At 44.0% G+C, this 23,887-nt stretch overlaps 1 protein-coding gene across 1 annotated transcript in view; it reads left to right on the top strand.

The window, feature by feature from the left end:
- The window catches only part of LOC135222535 (sodium-coupled neutral amino acid transporter 7-like), a 456,233-nt gene that overhangs the window by 86,539 nt on the left and 345,807 nt on the right, over positions 1–23,887 (top strand). The window contains 1 exon segment of the mRNA XM_064260622.1: positions 18,594–18,705. Coding sequence (XP_064116692.1) covers positions 18,594–18,705 — 112 coding nt within the window.

Raw genomic sequence — 23,887 nt, 5'->3', positions numbered from 1 at the left:
CGTTTTTGGGATATTTTGATTCCTGTTTGGTGGAGTATTCAGCTTTCTGTGGTTATGTTGAAATGCAGGGGGGAAAAATGTAATAGGGAGCTTACGTGTCCTGAATGCCGGATGGGATGACCAGCAATGAAAAGTATTCATATCTCATTCTGAAAAGCTTGATAGAGATAGGAAGAGGGCGGCGACCCTTGAAGATGAAAATAGGGCTAGTTTGGAGGCTATTCCTTTGCCTTTAGTGGCTGAGGATAGCAGTATTCCTTCCACTCCTTTTCATACTGTCTCCCATCTTGAGCCCTCCTACTCCTTTACCAGATTCCCATGCTGTTAATCTCAATACCATTGCCAGTCTCGAATCTAGGTTCAATAGGAAATTTGATTTCTTAGTGCAAATACTATAATGGAATTAGGTATTTCTTTTAAAGCTTGTTGGTAAAATTTAGAGAAGACATACCAGAGGTCCAAGGGAAGCTGCTGGGTTTGTTTATGGGAAGTTGCCCCCTCTGTTGAGCTTTTTGTGCTCCCTTAGGCTTGGACAAAGCGACAGGAGGATGAGCGGCAACTGCCTCTGTCGTCATAGGCTGAGAGGATGCTGGGAGTGATGTCACGACATCTCTAAGGCCAGCATTGGTCGATGGCCTCACTGGTGGAGCAATAAGAGGCAACCCAGAAAGCGTCAACATTGACAAAGGCAAGGTGGTAGCACTCGAAAGCTAACATAGAGGAATCCTGGGAGAGGCAGGACCGCTATTGGGGGGGGGGGGGGGGGGGGGGGGTGGGGGGGGGGGGGGGGGGGGTGGGGGGGGGGGGGGGTGTTATGCGCCTTCAAGAAATGCGACAACAGACCAAGCAAGGAGGGTGAACCCCGTATACCAAGCAGCACCCAGACAGCCGCCATCTTGTTTGACTCAGAATCTGAAACTCTCCCGATACTTCCAATGACAAATCAATGGAAGAAAAGGAAGGCAACAGGGGTACAAACAAATTTGCCACAGGAAGAGCTCTCGCAGAAGAGGGAGAAGCCGAATCATCCAGACAAGGAGAAGAAAAACCCTCCCAAGAAGGACAAGTAGACACTTCTGCGATGTTCCCTCTTCTTGTAAAACAACCTCCAAGCCAGGAACGACATCCCGGGCAGGGATTAGTAATTGTACAGTAATTAGCTCGGCACCTACTGCATGTCATAAGAGGATCAGTGTTTGTAGATGCTAAAAACCTGGTGCACGGGAATCACCGAATACTCGGGAACATGTGTTGACGAGGCCATGAAGACTTGGAGAAATCCATTCCGAAACAGACACTCACACAACAAACATACTGAAAAAATAAAGGAAACATGATCACAAATCAACTGGCTTGGAAGGAGAGCAAAAGCATAATCATCTATTCTTCAAGGCGGTTAAGAAATGACTAAATGTGTCATGGAGTGCTGTGCGTGGTCTCTGACCATCTATCACCTCGAACGCACAGGAGTTGCCAGATCTCACAGATTCCTTGCTATACAATCTTTGATTGTTTTTAAACTGGTTTTCCAGCTGGCGCTAAGATTATCCTTTTGTTAAGACCTCAGGTTTGTTAGCTATGAAAAATACAAATTGATTAAAAATGTGTCATTTTTTAGTCCCCCGTTTTCGACGGATTAAGATGGTTCATCTCCCAATAGGAAGCACCGGGAACACTTCTCCTATGCCTCTTGACCTCAGAAGAGGCATTCCACTGTTGCCAACAACTCTCTCCTTCCTGTCAAGAGGTGTAAGGATTCCGGACTTAGTCCCCAGCCCTCCTGCAGTTTTGCCATTTCACCACCTGATGTTACTTCAGTTCATTATTGACAGTCAGCCTGGGACAGCACAGATTCTCTCAGTGAGCGCCAGGTGTGGGCTCCTACCTGCATGGATTACTCTCATAAGAGGTCTCTTGCTGTCTAGCACCCACATCCATCCAGGCACTTGCCGCCAGCTGCAGCACCACACCCTCTTGTGCCAGCGCGCTTTCCACACCTCATTCAGTGCCAGTTGTCTAGCGTTTGGTGCTGGCTGTTAAGCACCCAGTACCACTGTCTCCTCGATAAACCTTCGTTGATGTAAGAGGACCCTGAATTAGCACCGATTTGTCACCATTTAGAGGACCTTATGGTTTTATTGTAGTGTCTTACCGAACAATTATAGAGCCGTGATTTCCACGAGCGGCAGGATACTAAATTCAAATTTAGCGCGTCGGCGTCGCCAACACTGGTGGTGATGACGTTCATTCCCTCCCCGCACTCGCGGGAGAACCAGGTACAACTGCCCAGGTGAATTCAATTCTTTTCCTGCCGGCGTCCCGTGAACACATCGGTGGTCGGTGCGGTTGGATAACTTTGCTTCGCTTTTTTCTTGTGGATTTGATCTTCGGAATTGGTGAAGTACTCTTTTTTGGCGTTGTTGTTATTTTGCTTTTTATTTAGGCGTTGCCATGTCGGATTCTAGTCCGTCGGGAGTTAGGTTTTGCATCTCAGGATGTAAAACTAGATTATCCAAGCTAGAGTATGATTCTCACACTAAATGTGTTAAGTGTAGGGGACAGGTTTGTTCAGCAGATCGAACATGTAACGAGTGTAGTGATTGGACTGATTCTCAATGGAAGTTTTTTAGTTCATACTCGGAGAAATTAGCTAAAGACAGAATTAGAAAAGCAGCGCTAGGGAAAGTAGACTTAGCTCTGCTTCGTCTTGCGATGCATCTGTTCCTTCTGTTTCTCCTCAAATTGTTATGTCTCCTTTAACTACACCTCCTATTCCTCCTACTAATCCCACTTCTCCGGCTTCCCGTGTAGTTTCTTCCGACACCATTGCCAGTCTGGAATCGAGAAATTTTCGGTACTAGCGAATACGGTTTTGCAACTTGGTAATTCAGTTAAGACGTTTTTGGAGAAAGCGGCCTCAGGTAAGAGTGTAGTTGAGGGTGCGTCTGTCTGTCCTGACACGTCTCCTAGACAAAGGTCACTGTCCAGCTCCCCCGCACCGGGGAGAAGACATACCGGAAGTCCAAGGGAGTCGATCGGGATTTGCCCACAGACAGGCGCCTCTCTTGTTGAGCCTGTTGCGCCTCAACAGGGCTCGGTTAAGCGTTGGAAAGGTGTTGCGGTCAGACGCCTTTCAAATGATTCAAGCGATTCGTCTCCGGTCGCACGGCGCTCTTGGCGAGATTCGCCCGTTTCGCGTCCCTTAAAGAGGCGTTCAGGCGCCGATTCTTCGCCTCCTCCAGTCAAGCGGTATAAGGAGCCTGAGAGTAGGGTTGCGCCTCGGCCGTTAGCGGCTCGTTCGTCGCCTCAATCTGTGCCTTTTTCGGCTCCATCTACTAGTAGAGATTGTGGTTTTAGCGCTGTAGCTAGCAGTTCTAAGGGTGTTTCTTTAGGCGCTTTTTCGTCTGTTACGCCTGATGCGCCTGTTTCGCCTCGAATTTCGGCGGCTCCGAGCGAGGCGCAAGTAGTTTTTCCGCCTCCTGCTGAACATTTAGGCTCTTCCAAGCCTACGTTAACTGTTTTTGATTCGTCTCTGGCGCCTTTGCGCAAGCAGTTAGAGATGTTAACCAACCTGGATGAATGAGTCCAAGGGTGGTTCGAAACCTTCAGATCCGGTTGTAGTTCCGTCTACTTCTTCGGCGGTATCGGAGAATGAAGAAGAAGTAGAGGAGGAGGATTCACATCACCTCTCGTGTTATTCACGTCTCCTTAGATTTCTTCTGGTATCTTATCCAGATTATTTTGAGAAAGCGGCTCCGCGCTCCCCCTTCGACTTTTTTGATGAGGAGAAAACTTCAGACCCTCTCCTCCAAAACTTGTTCTATCTAAAGCGGTTAGACATTCGTTGAAAGACGGAGAAATGGATGTCTATGAAAGAGACTTAGGGAAGGCTCTTTGTGCTTACCCTCCTCTAAGTTGCGTCGTAAGAGGTATAGGTTTTATGTAACTGGGGAAGCTCCTTCTCTGGGAGTTTCTGCCTCCTCCCAGGGAGACTTCTCCAGTTTAATCGACTCCTCTAGAAGATCTGCTTTCGCCGCAGCGAAAGTTTTCTTTACAGCGCCTGAGTTGGACCACGTTGTAAAGAATCAATTTAAACTTTTGGAAGTCTTTAGCTTCCTTGATTGGACTATTGGCGCTTTAGCGGCCAAGATCGAAGACTGTCCTTCTCTTTCCAGGAGTTAGCGGAGGATTGGATTGGTGTTCTGTCCGTGCGGACAAATCCATTAGGGATGGATGTGATGAGTTAGCTTCGCTCATCGCCTTTGGTACCCTTAAGAAAAGGCAACTTTGGTGCTCCTTTGCTTCTAAAAGGGTTACGTCCCAACAGAAGTCTGCTCTCTTGTTTGCTCCTTGTGAAAAGATAACCTCTTTCCAGACGATGTAGTGTTGTCAATTTCGTCTGCGCTAGATAAGAAATCTACTTCGGATTTACTGGCACAGTCTACTAAGAGACCTAAAGCTCCTGTGGATTGACTGTTCCTTCGGTTTCTCCTCTGGCCCAAGCGCCTTTTCGAGGGAGAAAACCCAAGCGCTTCTTTCGGCCGAAATCGAATTTGCGACCTCAGTCTAAGGCCTCGGCCAAGGTTAACAAACCTTCCAAATGAAAGCTCGGTTCTTCATGCACCAGTGGGAGCCAGGCTGGCGCTGTTTTGGGAGGAATGGAAAACAGCAGGAGCAGAAGCCTGGGTAGTGCAAGTACTCAAGTTCGGCTATCGTATTCCTCTCGTTTCACCTCCCTCACTCTCACCTGTGCCAATTACCATTCCAGGCATACTCTCCGGGCTCAGACAAATTTCTGGCGCTAGCCGCAGAAGTGGAAGCGCTTGTCTCAAAGAAGCGATAGAACAGATAGAAGGGGATTTCCTCCAGGCTTTTACAATCGCCTTTTTGTAGTTCCCAAGTCATCAGGGGGCTGGAGGCCGGTTTTGGATGTGAGCGCCCTGGACATTGCATGTCCAGAAAACAAAATTTCATATGGAGACCACTCGGTCGGTTCTGGAGTCCATCAGACAGGGGGATTGGATGGTCTCTCTGGACATGCAAGACGCTTATTTTCACATTCCGATACATCGCGAATCTCGGAAGTACCTGAGGTTCATGTTCGAAAGGCAAGGTGTTTCAGTTTCGGGCGCTTTGCTTCGGACTAGCGACCGCTCCTCAAGTTTTCACCAGGGTTCTATCCCCGATAGGAAGCTGGCTACACATATTAGGAGTAAGAATCTCCCTCTATCTGGACGATTGGCGCTCGGTCGGAATCAGAGAGTCGGTGCATGAAGGACCTTGGAACAACTCTGGATCTTGCCAGAAAGTTAGGAATTTCTGGTCAACAAACAGAAGTCCCAGTTGGTTCCATCTCAGAGCATCCTTTATTTGGGGATGATTCTGAATGCTCAAGTTTTTCGGGCTTTTCTGTCCCCGAGAGGGTTCAAGGCTGTCTGGAGACAGTTTCAGGAGTTCTTGGACAAAAGGTAAGTTCTGCCAATCAGTGGATGAGGCTCCTGGGCAAATTGACGTCAGTGGAGAAATTTGTGACGTTGGGAAGACTGCACATGAGACCTCTGCAGTTTTTCCTGAGAGCCTCTTGGTGCAGGAAGACACAACCAGACTCGATTACCTTTCCTGTCACAGATCAAATAAAAGAGGACCTAAGGTGGTGGCTCTCTCGAGCAAGGTTGGAAGAAGGGTTAGATTTACGACCCATCCTCCCGAACCTACAGTTCTTTTCCGACGCATCGGACACAGGTTGGGGAGCCCCTACTGGGAAATCAACGGACTTCAGGAGCTTGGTCGGAGAAGGAGAAGAAGTTCCACATAAATGTAAAAAGGAACTGTTAGCAATTTTCTTAGGGCTCAGACAGTTTCGGAGCTTAGTAGAAGGCCGAGTAGTGGCAGTGCATTCCGACAACTAAAAAACGCTCTCTCGTACGTGCGGAAACAGGGGGGGTACTCAGTCTTTCTCTCTGTACGAAGTAGCCAAGGATCTCCTCCTGTGGTCAAACGAAGCGAAGGTTCAGCTAGTCCCGAGATTTGTTCCGGGAAAGATGAACGTCCTGGCGGACGAGTTAAGTCGTCAACAGCAAGTGTTACCTCTGGAGTGGACTTTGGACAACAAGATTTGTCAGAAACTTTGGCGCCTTTGGGGACGACCGTCAATAGACCTGTTCGCGACATCGAGGAACAACCGTCTTCCTCTCTTTTGTTCTCCAGTCCCAGATCCTCTAGCTTGGTCGGTGGACGCAATGCTGTTGGATTGGTCGGGTCTGGAAGCTTATGCATTCCCTCCTTCGGTCTAATAAGAGAGGTGCTGAACAAGTTCATGTCGCACAGCAATGTAACGCTAACGTTAATCGCTCCCTTTTGGCCCAGGAAAGAGTGGTTCCCGGACCTTCTCCAGTTGTTAGTAGACTTCCCCAGACTTCTTCCTCCAGAGAAGTGGCTTCTCAAACAACCTCACTTCAAGAGGTTCCACCAAAACTTGTCCGCTCTAGCTCTGACAGGGTTCAGACTGTCCGGAATCTTGTCAGAGCGAAAGGATTTTCAAGAAGAGCTGCAGAAGCTATCACTCGTTGTAGGAGAGAGTCTTCTAACAAACTCTATCAAGGGAAGTGGAGAATCTTCAGAGAGTGGTGTAGAAGTGCTAAAGTCTCTACTTCTGCGACCTCTTTAACAGAAATAGCAGATTTTCTTCTATTTCTTAGGAACTCTAAGAAACTGGCTCCTTCGACGATCAGAGGATATAGAGCCATGCTCTCGGTTTTTCGACATCGAGGTTTGGATATTTCCTCCAATTCAGATCTGTCGGACCTCATTAGGTCTTTCGAAACACTAAGCTCCCGCAAGATACAGGGTCGGCTTGGAACTTAGATGTGGTGCTTAAGTTCCACATGGGGCCACCGTTTGAGCCTTTGAAGTCGGCTTCACTCAGGAACTTGACTGAGAAGGCACTCTTTCTTATTGCACTAGCTTCTGCTAAGCGTGTCAGCGAATTGCACGCTATAGACAAAAGTGTCGGTTTCTCTCAAGGCAATGCTGTATTTTCGGTATCTTTGACCTTTCTAGCCAAAAATGAGAATCCTTCTAATCCTTGGCCGAGGAGTTTTGTGGTAAGGAACTTATCTGATTTGGTTGGACATGAGGAGGAAGAAAGGCTCTTATGTCCAGTCAGGGCTATTAAGCAGTATCTGTTTGCCACTAAGGGTATCAGAGGACAATCTTCTAAGCTCTGGACCTCGGTTCAAAATCCCTCTCGTCCTCTTTCTAAGAATGCTATATCGTTCTTTATTAGAGAGCTTATCAGGGAAGCTCACTCGCAAGTCCGAGAACGACAACTCTTTCCGTTCTGAGAGTTAAAGCTCACGAGGTTAGAGCAGTGGCAACTTCTTTAGCATTCAGAAAGAATTATCTTTAGCTTCGATTCTTCAGAGCACGTTCTGGAGATCGAATTCGGTTTTTGCGAGTCATTATCTCAAAGAGATAGAAACGGTTTTCGAGAATTGTAAAACGTTAGGTCCGGTGGCGGTTTCTGGCATGGTGTTTGGGAGAAACGGCACAGGGGTCGTCACCTCTATGCTAACTTTTCACCTTGAATAGGTTGTCGAGTTCAAGGGAAGCTGGGGGTACTGAGTACCTGGGATACTCACCAGTCTGTTAGGTCAGATTTTACAATGGTTGGGTATATATGTTTTTTAAATCTGGTGTTGGTGACAAAATGTTTTGTATGATTGAATTTCTGGTCTTAGCCCAGGGCAAGGGCAATCTTGTTGTTACTATCCTCCGTCAGTCAGCCTTGACTCGCTTGAACTACGGAAGGATTCCACTCCTGTAGAGGCTAACTTTGGTCAAATTCCAATTCCTCTACAATAGTAAGAAGAGTACCGACCAGAGGCAGTAACAGTCTGCTGTAGCTCTCTTACAAGGTAAGGTACAACAGACACCTTGAGTGTTTACTGGTATTGCAATAAATGTAACCATTTAAAAATACTAGTGGTCCACTGAATCCCACCTTCCCATAAATGTGTAATCAGCTCTATAATTGTTCGGTAAGACACTACAATAAAAATGAAATTTTCATTATTAAAATGAAGTTTTATTGTATACTTACCGAACAATTATGATTATACCCACCCTCCTCCCCTTAGGTGGACGGACGGGCAGAAAGAATTGGATTCACCTGGGCAGTTGTACCTGGTTCTCCCGCGAGTGGAGGGAGATGACGTCATCACCACCAGTGTTGGCGACGCCGACGCGCTAAATTTGAATTTAGTATCCTGCCGCTCGTGGAAATCACGGCTCTATAATTGTTCGGTAAGTATACAATAAAACTTCATTTTAATAATGAAAATTTCATGTTTCCTTAAGAAGAAAACTTCAAATTTCCAAGAGGGGATCCCTCATTGTCTCCTATTTCTTCAGATGAGGAAGAACCAGACCATGACAAGGCTTCTTCACCCTATTCAAGTATTCTAGGGTTCTTTTTGGCAAACTTCCTTGATTTCTTCAAGCCAGGTCCTCTGAGTTCACCTTCTACTTTCCTCATGAGGAGGCAGCCTTCCAAAGTTACTACTTTCCTTTTCCTCAAAGAGATCCCTGCAGGAAGTAGAGGAGTGGTTAGCGGTCAAGAGGGATCAAGGCAAAGTTACATTTGCTTTCCCTCCTTCTTAGTTGCTGAAGAAGTGATATCGGTTCTATGCCACTGGGGAGGCTGTCCTTGGGAGTTTCTGCCACCTCCCAGGGGGACTTCTCTGGTCTGGTCAATGCAGCTCGTAGTGCTGCCTTCTCCTCAGCCAAGATTATGTTTTCCTCGCCAGAATTAGATCATTTTGTAAAGAACATCTTCAAGGTGTAGGAAATCTTCAATTTCCTGGGCTGGACAGTGGGTGCTTTAGCCAGGAAAGTAGAAGACTGCCCAGTTCTTGCAGAAGACTTCTCGTATGACTGGCTAGGCGTACTTTCATGGAGGATAAGGCAGTCAGAGATGGCTCTGTGGAGTTGGCCTCACTTTTTGCTTTTGGGATCCTAAAGAAGCAAGACCTGTGGTGTTTGTTTATGACAAGGGGGTGACCATCATTCAGAAGTCTGCTCTTGTTTTCTCCCCTCAGCAAGGTGCATCTTTCTCTACAAGACATTGTGAAGGAAGTTCTATCTTTGTTACTAAAAAAGTCAACCCACAACCTACTGGCTCAATCTACAAAGCACTCCAAGATGACACCTGCAATGGCTGCAAGGGTTTCTCGCTTCTTCAGCAGCCCTTTTGAGGGGGAAGATCGAGACCCTAATCTAGACCTTGCTCCAATCTTCGACACTCTTTGAAGTGCGTCAAGAAGTCTTCTGGCAAGACTTCCTAGAAATGAGCTCAGTCCTTTGTGCTCCTGTTGGTGCCAGAATGCACCTTTGGGAGGAATGGAGACATGGGGGCGGGGGCCCAGAACCTTTTGCTTTGTCTAAGTTCTAAGAAGAGGCTACTCCATTCTTATCAAGGAAAGACCTCCTCTATCCAAATCACTCAGTTGTTGGAGAGGTTCTTGGCCCTTGCTCAAGAGGTCGAATCAGAATGGGGCAATGGAGTAGGTTGTGAATCAGTAATTGGAGGGTTTTTACAACAGGCTCTTCATAGTCCCCAAGTCATCAGGGGGATGGAGACCCTTCTACATGTCAGCGCCTGGAATTCGTATGTTGTCAAGACAAGCTTCACATGGAATTGAATAACCCCATAATGTCATCTCTCCACCAGGGCAACTGGATGGTCTCCCTGGATATGCAAGATGCTTACTTCCATGTTCCACTCCATCTGGACTCTAGGAAGTACCTACGATTCAGCGTTCAGGGCAAGATTTCTGAGGAAGTGGCTTCACCTTCTCGAGATCGTGTCCCTCTACCTGGACGACTGGCTACTCCATTCCTCTTTAGAGAGCCAGTGTGTGGAGGACTTTAAGAGGACCCTTTGCCTAACACAGGAGTTAGGCATTCTGATCAGCTATCAGAAATCTCATATGACTCCTACTCAGAGTTTTCTCTATATAGAAGTGACTGGACTGTAGCTTTTTGGGTTGTTCTCTCCCCCTAAAGGATAGTCTCTTGTCTCTCCTGACGGTTAAAGAATTCATCGCCCGATTGTCTTTCTCAGCGATTCAGTGGTTGAGCCTTCTGGGTACTCTGGCCTTAGGGGGAACAGTTTTGAAGTTGTGCAGGCTTCATATCAGGCCCCATCAATTCAACTGAAGCTAAACTGGTGCGAGAAGTCTCAGCCAGACTCCATAGTCTTTCCGAATACATCGGAGATCAAGGAGGATCTCAGATGGTAGTTGTCAAGAGAAAGGTTTCAAGAAGGATTATCTCTTTGCCCCTTGCACCCCAATCTATAGTTGCATTCCGATGCCTGAGAAGTAGGTTGGGGAATCTGTTAGGGAGTCTGAAAGTCTCAAATATGTTGACATAGGATCAAAGTCCCTCCACATCAGTGTAAGAGAACTGAAGGCAACTTATCTTGGCCTTCAGTCCTTCTCTCATCTAGTGTCAGGTAATGTAATAGCGAAGTATGCGGGCAGCTCTACAGCTTTGTCTTATGTCTGAAAGCAAGGGGGACTCATTCCTTCACTCTCTACAAGACATCAAAGGATCTTCTCCTTCCGGCAGAAAGGAATCTAGTAACTCTTAGTCCCCGTTTTTTTTTTTTTTTTTTTTCAAGGGAAGCTGAATGTCCTGGCGGACAAATGAAGCCACAGCTATCAGGTTCTCCCTTCAGATTGAACACTAGACAACAAAGTATATCTTGATCTTAGTAGAGGACCCTGCCACTGCCCCCATGACCATTCTCTCTTGATCAATTTTTGAAGGTTGTTTATTGGTTATAGGGTCAAAATAAACAAAAGCCCCCATGTCCCTCTTGAAAGTTTGTTCTAACTCCACTACTATGAGATTCAGGGTCTCTGTAACACGGTTTTTTTGGACTTTGCTCCTTGTCAAAGTATCGGATGTAGCTGAAAGTTGACATATGTATATTTTACAACTACACAAATTTTGTCAGCATTATCAATAACCTAAACCCGATAGTTTTAATTTTTATAGAGTAAAAATGATTTAGTCGACGCCATGGCCAATGATTACGAGCCAAGAGTCGAAAAACATTCATTACGTAAGTAAGGTAAACAAACACCTTTTGACGAAATGTTGCCCCGCCCATCCACTAGACAGAAATACCATCGGCTCTGAAACCCAAAGACTTTATGAATGGCGGAACGATACATAGCTATATGTGGGTGGGGTATCAGTGCTAGCGTAGTAATACTACTGTAGCAGTAGTGCCGCAAAAGTATAGCAGTAATATACATGAATTAAACGTTTAGGCCAACTGCTGGGATCCTTGAGGATCATTTAGCACTTCTTACAACTACTCGAGAAATTAGTTTTTATAGCCAGAAGTTAAATTTTCTAATCCAACAATGCCCATGGTAACCTTAAGTGTTATCCTGAATTATAACAAGGTGAAAGTGGGTGGAGCCTCATGAAGTCATCATTCTGACTATAATTATTGGTGAAGGTTTAAAGCCAATATACAGTACCGGCTATTTTTTTTTTCAGTAAATAGGTAGATAGCCAATAAATAAAAATTGCTTGACATTGGATGTAGCAGTTATCAAATCAAGTTTGTCTACTATGTTTTTGATAATTACCAACTATTCCCTACATCTTGTCAATCTGATTGTGACCTATAAAGTAGACTGTAATTTCTTAGGAAACTTATTTTGGGAGTTAGACTAATAATCGAAGTGTTTTTGTATTTATTAACATATTTTGTGGGTTTGTTCATTATGACAATTATCAGTGGAGAGGTTCCAAATTATCAGTGGAGAGGTTCTTAAAGGTGTACTGCTTTGCTTGTATTTAAATTTGTATGTCATTGTTGCCAGAGGTTTAGCCTTCTTTAGTATAGCCAATCATCCATCGAGAAAGAGGGAAGAAATGCTGTCATAAGTTACGTAACGAGTGCGTTCGAAACCTTTTCTCTGATTAAGTTGCCCCATCTTCAAAAAAAGTTACTTTTACTAATATTATAAGTACCAAATTTATTCAACCTACGTAGTGCAGAATACAGTCAAAATTTATGTGTAGATATAATATGTATTCTGAATAAGCGTTATATTTATGAAATGCATAGATAAAAAGTTATTGCGAAAAAACCGTGTTACAGAAGCCCTGAATCTCATAGTAGGTGACAAAATCCAATATGGCCACCAACGAGATTCTTCAAACCTAAAATCTTCATAACATTGGTTTTGTCAGTTCTGACGAGTTCTTAGTGTCTTAATGTAGGTTAAGGTCAAGGGAACCAATCAGAATACAGGTTTGACAATTTTTTTTTTTCACTGTAAAAAGAATATTCTTCAAACCTAAAATCTGATATTGGGATTACTGATATTGGGATTAAAATTGATGAAAAAAATGTCATTTTGGCCTATCATTATTCTTGTCATTCTTTTCTATTCTCACATTACTTCAAACGAACAAATGGACACTGGTCATTTTACTTCATGTTTAAATTGATTTTATTGATGTTACTCACCATGATAACCAATAATATCAAGTAATTTAGTTGATTTCAGGCATGTAGTTGAGCTACTGGGACATGAAACGGCAAATATATAAGTTATTAACTACTTTATAAAAATTAATTTTGTTAGAAATTTACTTTTATATCTCCAGAACATTTGGGAATCAACTAATGAAATTAATCAAGTTATAATTTTAAGTGATCAGGAACCTTATATATTTACAGGTACTCCGAATTCTGTTAATGAGTCGTAAACGGGGAAGTATTGATTTTGTGGGTGAGTGTATCCTGTGTCATAAATAATGTGCAGAAGATCAGAGTGACACCCATGAGGATGCATGGCAGAAACTAAGAGATATTGCCAAGCAATGGTTTGGCATGGACACCTTTTCCTCTGTTTACGATGATGTTGATTGGGACAGTGCCCACTTGGGATTTACTATCACCAATCCTGTAAATTGGTGCTGTTTGGTCACCGCAAGTTGGAACATGCATTAAAGAGAAGTCAGAAACATCAGGCAGAAGTATCAAGTGAGCATAATGAGCAAACAGAACCTTCCTCGAGTAAAGCTGAATCTCAACCTGGCCCTAGAAAACTCAATCTGTCATTGGTGTGATACATGACAAAAACCTGTGCATTTGGTGCATGAAACCAGATGTGAAACGCCATGGTAGGGAAAAATATCATATTATGCAATAACTAGATGCTTGATATACATTCAAGAGTCACACAGTATACATTGAAGACTTGGATATGAGAGGATGACTGTTGAAATTCATTGATGCAACAGCAGACCCCTTTGTTGTAGAGATTCGTTATCACCAATCATGTGTCATCAAACTTAGCCACTGGACAGAATGACCCCAACCTACATCTTCAAAATGTCCACCTCTGAAGTTAGAGAGATATTCTTCAGTCATGTTAGGAATGTGGTTCAGGAACATGAACTTTGCACCTGACAGAGCCTCCTCAATGGTCACACAGGTATGCTGAAAAACTTTGGAATGGCTACAAGTACAGTGAAATCCAGCTTCATCAAGACTTATTACAAGGTTAATTTCATGGTAAAATAGTATTTGACGACCGATTTCAAAAGAATCGGAGCAGACTGGCCTATGATACATCATCTGGAGGATGTTATGTGAAAGCTACCATCAACTGTTGGGGACATAATGGATGACCAACTGATATGTATTGCTGCATGGCCTCCTCATGTGGATGAATTAGTGGATGATGAACAGTTAGATGAACTCCAAGAGGAGTTTTTATCCATGTTGAAGACATCCAAGACTGATGAGAAGCATCTTAATCCAACTGTCCTGGCTCTGACCTCACTCCTTTCTTCATACATCACAGGAAAACGAACATCATTCGAGACAAAACTATCTGTGACTTTACATGGTCTCACATGCAGTAGAAAAAATCATTGACCTGTCTGGTGTTGCATCAATGAATTTCAGCTGTCGTTCTCTCATATATAAGTCTTCAATGTATACTGTGTGACTCTTGAATGTATACCAAGCATCCAGTTATTGCATAATATGCCACTTGTCAATACTATCTCACCAATGACAGATCGAGTTTTTCTAGGGCTAGGTTGAGATTCAACTTTACTCTAGGAAGGTTCTGTTTGCTCATTATGCTCACTTGATACATCAATTTTAATCCCTTGTATCAGTAATATTCTTATTACAGTGTAAAAATGTCAAATATGTATTCTGATAGTCTGATTGGTTCCCTTGACCTTCAAAACCTCCATTTAGACCCCAAGAACTCGTCAGTAGCTCTGACAGAACCAAAGTTATGACGATTTTAGGTTTGAAGAATCTCGTTGGTGGCCACATTGTATTCGCCACCTAGTGGAGTTATCCCAAATTTTCGAGAGGGACAAAGGAGCTTATTTTGTTTTATTTTTACCCCATAACCAATACATAACCTTCAAAAATTGATCTGGAGAGAATGGTCACGGGGTTAATGGCAGGGTCCTCTACTATCTATGGAAGTTATGGAGCAAACTTTCCATAGATCTCTTTGCAACATCAACAAACCATTGTCTTCCTCTCTTTTGCTCCCCAGTCCTGGACCCTCTTGCGTGGGCAGTGGACACAGTGCTTATGGACTGGATGCCTATGCCTTCTCTCCCTTCAGGATGTTCAGAGAGGTAATCAACAAAGTCTTGTCACATCAGAATGTCTCCCTGACTCTTGCAGTTCCATTCTGGCCAAGGAAGGAATGGTTTCTTGACCTACTGTGGCTACTAGTGGACTTACTGAGACTGCTCCCACAAAAATAGTCGCTACTCAAACGACCACATATCCTCAGGTACCATCAAGGATTATCTGCTCTGGCCCTGAAAGGATTCAGGCTGTCAGGAGCCTCGTTAGAGTGAAGGGCTTTTCATGACAAGCTGATGAAACTATTGGTAAATGTAGACGAGCTGCCTCTAGCAAGCTCTACCCGTCAAAATGGGCTGTTTTCAGAGGATGGTGCAAGGAAAATAGTCTCTTCTGAAACATCTGTGAGCCAAATTGCTGATTTTTTTTTTTTTTTTTTTTTTTTTTGTTTTTTTTTTTTTTTTTTTCTTTTTTTTTTTGTTTTTTTTTGTTATACATGAGGAACTCCAGGAAATTGTCGCCCTCCACAATTAAGGGTTATAGAACTATTTTAAGCTCCATTTCAAACATGGGTCTGGACATATCTGCAAATAAGGACCTTAGCAATCTCATGAGATCATTTAAAACCTTCAAGGTGGAGAAGGACGTCATCACCTGGAATTTGGACATCATACTGAAGTGGCTGTCGAGCTCTGCTTTCGAACCTCTCCAATCAACCTCCCTCAAGAACCTTACCAAGAAGACCCTATATTTGGTAGTGTTGGCTTCAGCTAAATGTGTTAGTGAGCTCCAGGCTATGGACAAAAGAGTTGGATTTGCACAAAGGGACGCAGTCTGCTCCACTCCCTTTCTCTTAGTTTCTTAGCCAAGAATGAGGATGTCTAATCCTTGGCCTCGTTCCTTAGTCCTCAAGAGTCTTATGGATATTCTTGGACTGGAAGAGAGGGAGAGACTTCTTTGCCCAGTTAGGACACTTGAGATATTATCTTCAGAGGACAGAGAAGATCAGAGGACCCTCTGGCAGTCTCTGGTGTTCGGTGAGGAACCCAAATTGTCTGCTCATGAAGAATGCTTTTTTTTTTCCCCTGAGGAGTCTGATTATGGAAGCCTACTCTCAGGCTAAAGAGGAAGATTTTCCACTTCCTTAAAGTGGAGACTCTTGAGGTTCGACCGGTAACTACTTTTCTTGCTTTTCAACATATGTCGTCTGCTATACTTCAAGCAACCTTCTGGAGGTCAAAGTCAATTTTTGCTTCACATTATCTGAAAAATGTCAAAAGCGTCTTAGAAAATTGTAGTACTCTGGGTCCTTTATCCGTGGCTGGCATGGTGTTGGGTAGCATAGGGGTTCAATGTCCCTCTGTTTCTCCTCGCTTTAGTTTAAGGTTGTCGAGCCTAAGGGAAGCGTTACCTTGAGTACCCTCCAGTTTTTAATGGTAGGGTGTTGGAATTTTATGTTTGATGTAGGTGACATGTTGTGTTTTTAATATGGTCTTCACCCAGGGTAAGGGCATTACTTATTTTCTTTGCCAGTCATTGGTGAACCAGCTTAAGATGAGCACCGACCAGAGGCAGTAATCACCTGCAGCGGCTCTTTTATCAGGTAAAATACAGGAAGCATTGGACTAATGCTGATAGTGTTGTCTTTTGAAAGTCATTACCTTCAATAATGTTTTGGAATAGATTTCAGTGTTCCCCCCGTATTCACAAATAGCTAGAACCTGCGAATAGTTGAAACCCCTATAAAAACACTTAAAACTGCTTATTTTGTTAGTTAAAACTCAAGAAAAACCCACTAAAAATGTTTATACCTGGTATTTTTTAATAGTTTTATCACAAAAAATGCATATCATGATGAAATTGATAAAAAAAAGGAATTTGTGGATATTTCTCATAGAAAAATACTGCGAATAGGCAAATTTTCCGCGAATAAGGGTGGTACATGTTCCAGAGAGAAATCCTCGAATACGTGAGTTTGCGAATACAGAGGTTTCACTGTATGTCCATGATCCCACCACCCTTCATTGTGGAATCAGCTATTAATTGCTTGGTAATTCACTTAAATACAAATATTTTTATGATAAAATAAGGCTTTATTTTATACTTACCAAGCAATTACGTAATCAGAACCCTCAAATGAATTGGAGATCTCTCTTGTGTTGCACCTGGCTGTTCCAAATGTGGGCGGGTCTGTGTCACATACACAAGTGATGGCAGCGCCACCACAAAATTTGAATTTTGGTCTGCCGTGGTAGGAAGCTTACAGCTACGTAATTGCTTGGCAAGTATAAAGTAAAACCTTATTTTATTATAAAAATAACATATTCTGCACAGCATTTCCTTTTGTGCATAAAGACTCTGATTAGAGTTACTCACAAGCTATAATAGGTGGAGAAATAGGAGTAATAAAAAGGGTTTGCTAATCTTGTTATAAGATGGTATAATGCTGCCACTCAGTCATAATTCTATACTGACTGTTGGGGCCTTCTTTACACAATTGAAGCAGGATAGTGGGAACAAATTTGGAGGTCATCAAATGACCGATTGGCCATAATCTAATTTATTACCTTAATATTACTGTATGCAACTTACTCAATCTTATCCCTAGTTCATCAAACCTATCCTCCTATTCCTGTATCTAACTTATCCTAACTTGAGATCACTTAATATTACCTAATATTACCCTGACCACCAAAGAATCTAAATTTATTTCCTTAACTTAAAAATTGTAGTGAATCTTAATGTAATACTATTGGTCTTAATCTTTCACTTTTCCCCACATAGTATAGAAACTTCCCATGTTCAAAAGATAAGTCTGGCTTATCACATCCACTAGGGATTGTCCACAAAGAGTAATGAGAACCAGCTATCTGTCTTATTCTTCACTTCGGTTTGAGTTCAATGAACCACTTCACAGTTAAGCTGATCCATATTCTGCTCTTCTCTCCTCAAGTATGGTTGTAAATCTTTCTCCTTTATAGGTTCTGGATAGTGTAGTAGTCCTTTTTAGTACTGGATTCCTTCACTATATCCAAGTGAAGGGGAGCGCAACTCGCTCACTCAATTCCCATTTATCAAACTGCCATAAAAAAAAGAAAGAACAAAAATTAATGAAATCTTAAGAATCTATGGTTTCAAAATTGCCTATTTCTAATCAACATAATAACCAAACAAACAAAAAAGAAAGAATCAGATATTAAATCGCAACCCCAATTTTTTTCATACTACCACAACAGGACTAGCAAGAAAATTAGAGGAGAAAAGGAAAGGAAGGAACATTATTATACAGAAATTAAAAGAAAAAGTGAGCTGAAGAAATGGTGCAAAGATTCTTGAGATATGTTTCCCATTGGGGAATGGGCCAATACAGCTTGTTGTTAATCATTCACCCCTCAGCTACATGGTCTCTTGGTTCTTACTTTTGATCCATTCACTTTGTTTTCCTGTCTGATTATCCAGTCTCTAATTGTACCTTCCTCCAATTGTCACTGTTCATTTAAACATATATGTTTTGAATGGGCCTTAATATCTAGAAATGTGTTTGTGATATTGTTAAACTTTTCCAAGTTAGAGTTGAACTATATCACTTTTTTGCAGTTTTATTGATGTTTCATAGTTTAGTTTTGTGCCTAAATTATTCTTTTTTAGAATATTTTAGAATATTGTAAACTTTTTCTATGGGTCAGACTACTGTTTTCATTAGGTCTCTTACTTTTATTACTGAAGTCATTTCTAGTAATTCACATTTGTTATAATGTACAACTGAACCTATGGCCAAACTTAGGATAGTTTCAGTGCTTGGATAGTGGATTATAGTATTTTTATTGACTGCACACTATTGTAACATTTTATTTTTACTTTGAGAGAGTGGAATTTTGTTACCTATTTATGTAATGGAAATGTTTTATATATTTTGTGTGTTTATTTTCAGTTATGTTGGTGTTTTGTCCATATTTTATCTGATGGCTATCATTGTAGAAGAGTTTTATATGGGGAACTACCCAAAGGGTCCTGTGATAATATATGATTCTCATTGGTCAGAGGTTAGTATCATCATGTGTATGTGCAGGTCAAAACAGAAATGTACAAACTCAGACACTTGAACTGAAATACATGCTTTTGTTTTACAATAGCAACTTTTAAATGAAAAATAAAGCACTTCAAGAGTGATTATATCACAAAGCAAATCATGCCAGATTCTCAAAACTATCCTTTTTTTTCCTTTCTTCAAGATTTTAGTGTTGTTAAAGATCAGTTGTTAAAAAATTGCATACGTTATACAGTAAAAATTTTGTCATTTCATAAATTTGGATATTTGGATTAGACAGTTACTGGAATTGTGTGCCCAATATGTTCTTAAAATATGTTGTAATTTTATTTAATTGACTTTGCAAGTAATTACGTAGCTAAGAATCTAAGTATCGGTAGCTAAAATTTGAAAATCACTGGAACCTGCCAAGACCAACCAATCGTCGAGGTACCTCAGCAAACGGATCCCCTGAGCATGGGCCCAACTTGATATGAGAGAGAAGACCCATGTGAACACTTAAGGAGCTGTGGTCAGTCTGAAGCACAGGACTTCGAACTAAAGACCTTGTCTCTGAGAGAGAAGCGAAGGAACTTCCTGGAAGTCTGATAAATCGGGATATGGAAGTATGCGTCCCTCAAGTCTATCGACAGCATGAAGTCTCCTTCCCTCACAGCTGCCAACATTGAACATGGGGTCTCCATTTTGAACTGTCTTCCTGATGAAGTGATTCAAGGTGGATAAGTCGATCACAGGTCTCCAACCTCCCGGCGCCTTGTACACCAAGATGTGACTAAAACCCTGGAGACGGACGCACTGCTTCCTCTATCGCATCCGTGTCCAGCATCTTCTGCACTTCCTCCCGAAGAGCCAAGAACTTCAGAGAATCTGGAGGATACGCCCTCCTGAGCTGCAGCTTGTCTGAGAGAGGAGGAGAGAAGTCAAATGGCAGTAGGTACCCCACCCGAGGGACATCTACCATCTATTCTCTGCCAAATTAATTCTGCCACTTGGCCCAATGGCCCGCCAGGCACTCCCCCACCTGTGGCACAGGAGAGGGAGAGGCGCCTAACCTACTGACGGCCCCCTTTACCTCTGCCCCTGGGGCCCCTTCTCGGTTTAAAGGAACGCGAGCAAAAGGGGCGCTGGTCCTCTGACTTAGGCTGGGACGAACGGGGAGGCCCTGCCGAAACCAAACTCCTCAATGGCCTACCAGGCGACGATCTTCGTGACTGCTGCTGGCCAAGGGGAGGAGGAGGAGCTGCATGTCTACGAGGACGATACTCTGACTTAGAGCCTGGTGCACCAATCTGTCCTTGATGTCAGCCCAGCCCCGGTCTATTGCATCCTTCAGCTCGGTCTGAGGGAACAAAAATTGAGACTCCAACAGATCCCCATCCCTCAGTGCCAGCAAGGACTCAGGATCAACTGATCTTTCCATCTTGGATAAAGCTGTGTCTCTTCTAATCAGGAGAAGGTTAGCCCATAAATTAACACTGAGGTGAGCCATATATGAAAACGCCTTGCCTCCGGACTACAACAAACTGGCAAGAGAGGACGCACTCGCCAACCCTTCTGGGGACCTGTCAGAAGCTATCTTGGCAATGACCATAAACCAGAAGTCCAGCCAAGAATCATCTGCAACATGGAGGCTGCCATAGATTCCAATGCTGAGGCATCTTGTGGAGACAACGATGGAGCCACCGACCTCACCTACTCCAAAGTCAATCCTTGCTTCAGAGAATGACGTCCGGGTTAAGATGACGCGGCATCAAAAAGACAGAGTTTGTATCATAGTACTTCCTATGCCTCGTGAGAGGTTGGGGTAGCCGCTTGTCAGAGCCCCTAGAGTGAAGTGAACCATCCTGATATGAAACAGAGGCATTAACCTTATACAAGACTGACTGGACGTGCCCTGACAAGGGAAGGTGAAACGATAACTTGGGATCCTGCGTGGCTCCCAGCAAGGCTTCCAAGCAGGGATAAGTGCAAGATGACCTAGCCTGAGTCCTACTCTCCAAATTGTTGAATCCACGGATGAGATCGACAACTTCTGCTCCGGCAACAGAGACCGACGATGAGAAGGGTGTGCAGGCTCATCTAAAGCGCCTTCCTCGTTCAAATTAATGGAAGAACCAGCAGCCTAACAGCCTGAAACACCAACTAACCTGTCTGGGCTGGATCCAAGCGCCGACTCCCGCAACGAACCAATCACAACACCAGTAACATCACCACACACTCTCAGAGTCGAACTCCTGGAAGTACCAGGGAGATGGGCCGGCAAACACTCCTGCTGCACCAACTCTGCGCTCACAACCTTTGACCTCTTGACAGGCGCCTTGAGATCCTTACGGCCACAAATAGGCCCTGGAAAAGGAGAAGTGGGAGCGCCTGCAACATGTGCACGAACAGGGGAGGTTGCAACACGCTCGCGACTTGATGCAGAGGACGAAGCAACCACTGTAGATCGCACATGGGAAGATACACTAACACTCTCTGAAACACCAACACTTTCAGGAACACGGGCGTGTTGCTCCTCACTCGCAGGTGAAGAAAGGGCAAAGTCCTTAGCCTTCTACGCTTGGTACGCCGACACGGCGGAGATGGGGGAGAAGGAGAGGAAGACAGCACTGGCTCCTTATGCAGTCTCTACGCAGGAAGCAGGGACGATGCAACACACTTGCTTCCAGTCCTCCCAGCCGACGTGGCAGCCAACTTATCTTCCAAAATAGAGTCCAATCTCTTAAGAACCACCTGGCATAAAGCCTCAGATGGATCAGCAAGAGAAGGCTCCAATGACATGGAAGGGAGATGCAGCGAACTTGATGGCAGAGATGACATCACGGCAGCGAACGATGATGACACAGATGAGCAAGGCAGCTCAGTGGAGACGACTGGGAGTGATGTCATCGATGGAACTGATGTCATAAGTGGCGATGACATCATGGCCTCCCCTCGATCCAAATGGGAAGGAGACGCCACTGGCGGAGGGATACAAAATGACTGACCCCGTGATGCCACGGCTTCCCTCTGACTTGAAGAAGCAGCAGCTGTCACTGGCAGAGCAATACTGTATGGCTGACCTCGGCTACCCACGAAGACGAGGCCAGGAGGAGGGGTAGGGCGTGGACAGCATGAGGAGGGGGATAGTGAGCATCCATGAAGTGCGTCAGCAAACCCTCCAAGAATGGAGAACCCTGAAGCCCCAGCATCTAACAAAGTGCCGCCATCTTGGACGCCTCTGACTGCAATAAAAGACTATGATGAAAAAGCCTCCTCTCTCTCAGGAATCAAATTGACTCCCAAAGAAGAAGGGGGAAAACACACAACACTACTATGGGGAGAGGAGACAAAATACCCTCCCACAAAGGGAGGGCAGAAACCCTACAATGCTCCCTCTTGCTATAAAACAACTTCCACTACTCTTAAGGCCACACATGGCATTCCATGCAAGGATTCGTAATTGTACAAACACTAGAGTGACACCTACTACAAGTGGTGTGGGGGCGTGGTCGCAACTGAAGCCAAAAAACAAGAACATGGAAAACAGGGAGTTCCGAGGCACACACGTTGACGAGGCCGAGAAGGAGCAGAAGAAGCCATATTATATAAGAGCACACACACACACACGAAACACAATCGAAACGGGCAATGAACTGGGTAAAGGCCGAGAGATGTCAACCACAACTCTCGCCCAGGCGGTGAAAAGACTGATGTGGTGGCGTAGATGCGTGGTCCTTGACCACTCTTCACCTGTTATACTCATGCGTTGCCCATTTCACAAGATTCCTTGTTTTCATCTGCGATTTAACTGGATCCAGCTAGGCGCTAGAAATTATCCTTTTGTTAAGACCGAAGGTTTTTAGCTATGAAAAATACAAATTGTCCTAGAAAATTTGTCATTTTTGGTGTATGTCAGTACCTTCACCCACTACTATGAGAATAGGGAAACAGCGTTGTGGCAGGATCTCAAGGTAAGCAAAGAAAGCAAGAAAGCTCCCCACAGCTACTTTAATTGCACCAGCTGACAAATTTTCCCACAGCCACACTTTCCCCTTTATGTTACTTTTTTACACGCAGGACAATTGGCTGACTGAAATACAGAACACAAAACCCATTAACACATGTACTCACCTCAGACTACAGATACTCAGGGCTAGGCGCTGTGCTGTCCACTGGATATAACCTAGGCTAGTCGAGACACAACCACCGCCGAGAATCACAACACAAAACAACCAACCAAGAACTATAACCCTACAACAACCTAACAACCTGACAAATCACTGCGCCGATACATACCAACAGCTTCAAACAACACGACAACCATACAACAACTCGAACCCAGCACCAAAAACCGCCAACACCAACACTGTCCCCAACCCCAACTCACAGACACCAAAATGCACAACCAGTGCAACCAACCTCTTCAACTTCACTACAACCAGGCAGATACACACAACACTTCACAATACCAAATCATCAAAACACACCAAATAACGCTGGCTACTTCCAAATCTGACTGATTGTCTTTTCTGACTTACTGACTCTCCACCACTCTTGTAGCGGACGCTCGCCACCACTCTCATAACGGACGCTCACCACTGATATACTCGGCAAGCGCTACAACAGAGACAGTACCGATATGCTTACATCAGCCATCAGACCACTCCCATTTATCCCTCCACCAAATTTTGCTCTTTCTCTATCACGCAACCCTCGAAGACATCTGTCAAATTTAAACTACCATCTAACTCCTCCATAGCACAGCAAACTAGCTCAATATATTTCTAGTGCCTAGTGTCGAATGAGGACAGTGTCTCCTTTAGTAGCTCTGGATCATCTTTTTTTTCGAGTGTCCGGTGTTGAACAGACGTGTTTCCATGTCCAAGTGTGCAGTACTTCAAGGTTCCACAGTGGCGCCACAGCACCCACTGGCACAAGAGCTTCCCTTGGCACAGAAGCGCCCATTTTCACTGGAATTCTCTCATTCTGTTGAGCACCCATTTGCGCAAGAGCTCCCTTTGGCGCAGGAGCGCCCATTGGCACGAGAACTCACTTGATCTTTTAAGCTCCCTTGGAAGCAGGATTTTCTTTTTGTGCAGGAGCGACCCTCGGCACATGAACTCCCTTTGGCACGGGAGTGCCCATGGACACATCAGCCCCTTTCTGTTGTTGAGCCATCGATTTCTGTCAAGCCT

Source organism: Macrobrachium nipponense, chromosome 3, assembly GCF_015104395.2.
Source record: "Macrobrachium nipponense isolate FS-2020 chromosome 3, ASM1510439v2, whole genome shotgun sequence".
Taxonomy (NCBI): domain Eukaryota; kingdom Metazoa; phylum Arthropoda; class Malacostraca; order Decapoda; family Palaemonidae; genus Macrobrachium; species Macrobrachium nipponense.
Note: the sequence above shows the minus strand (reverse complement) of the source record. Positions and strands in the feature narration are given on the sequence as shown.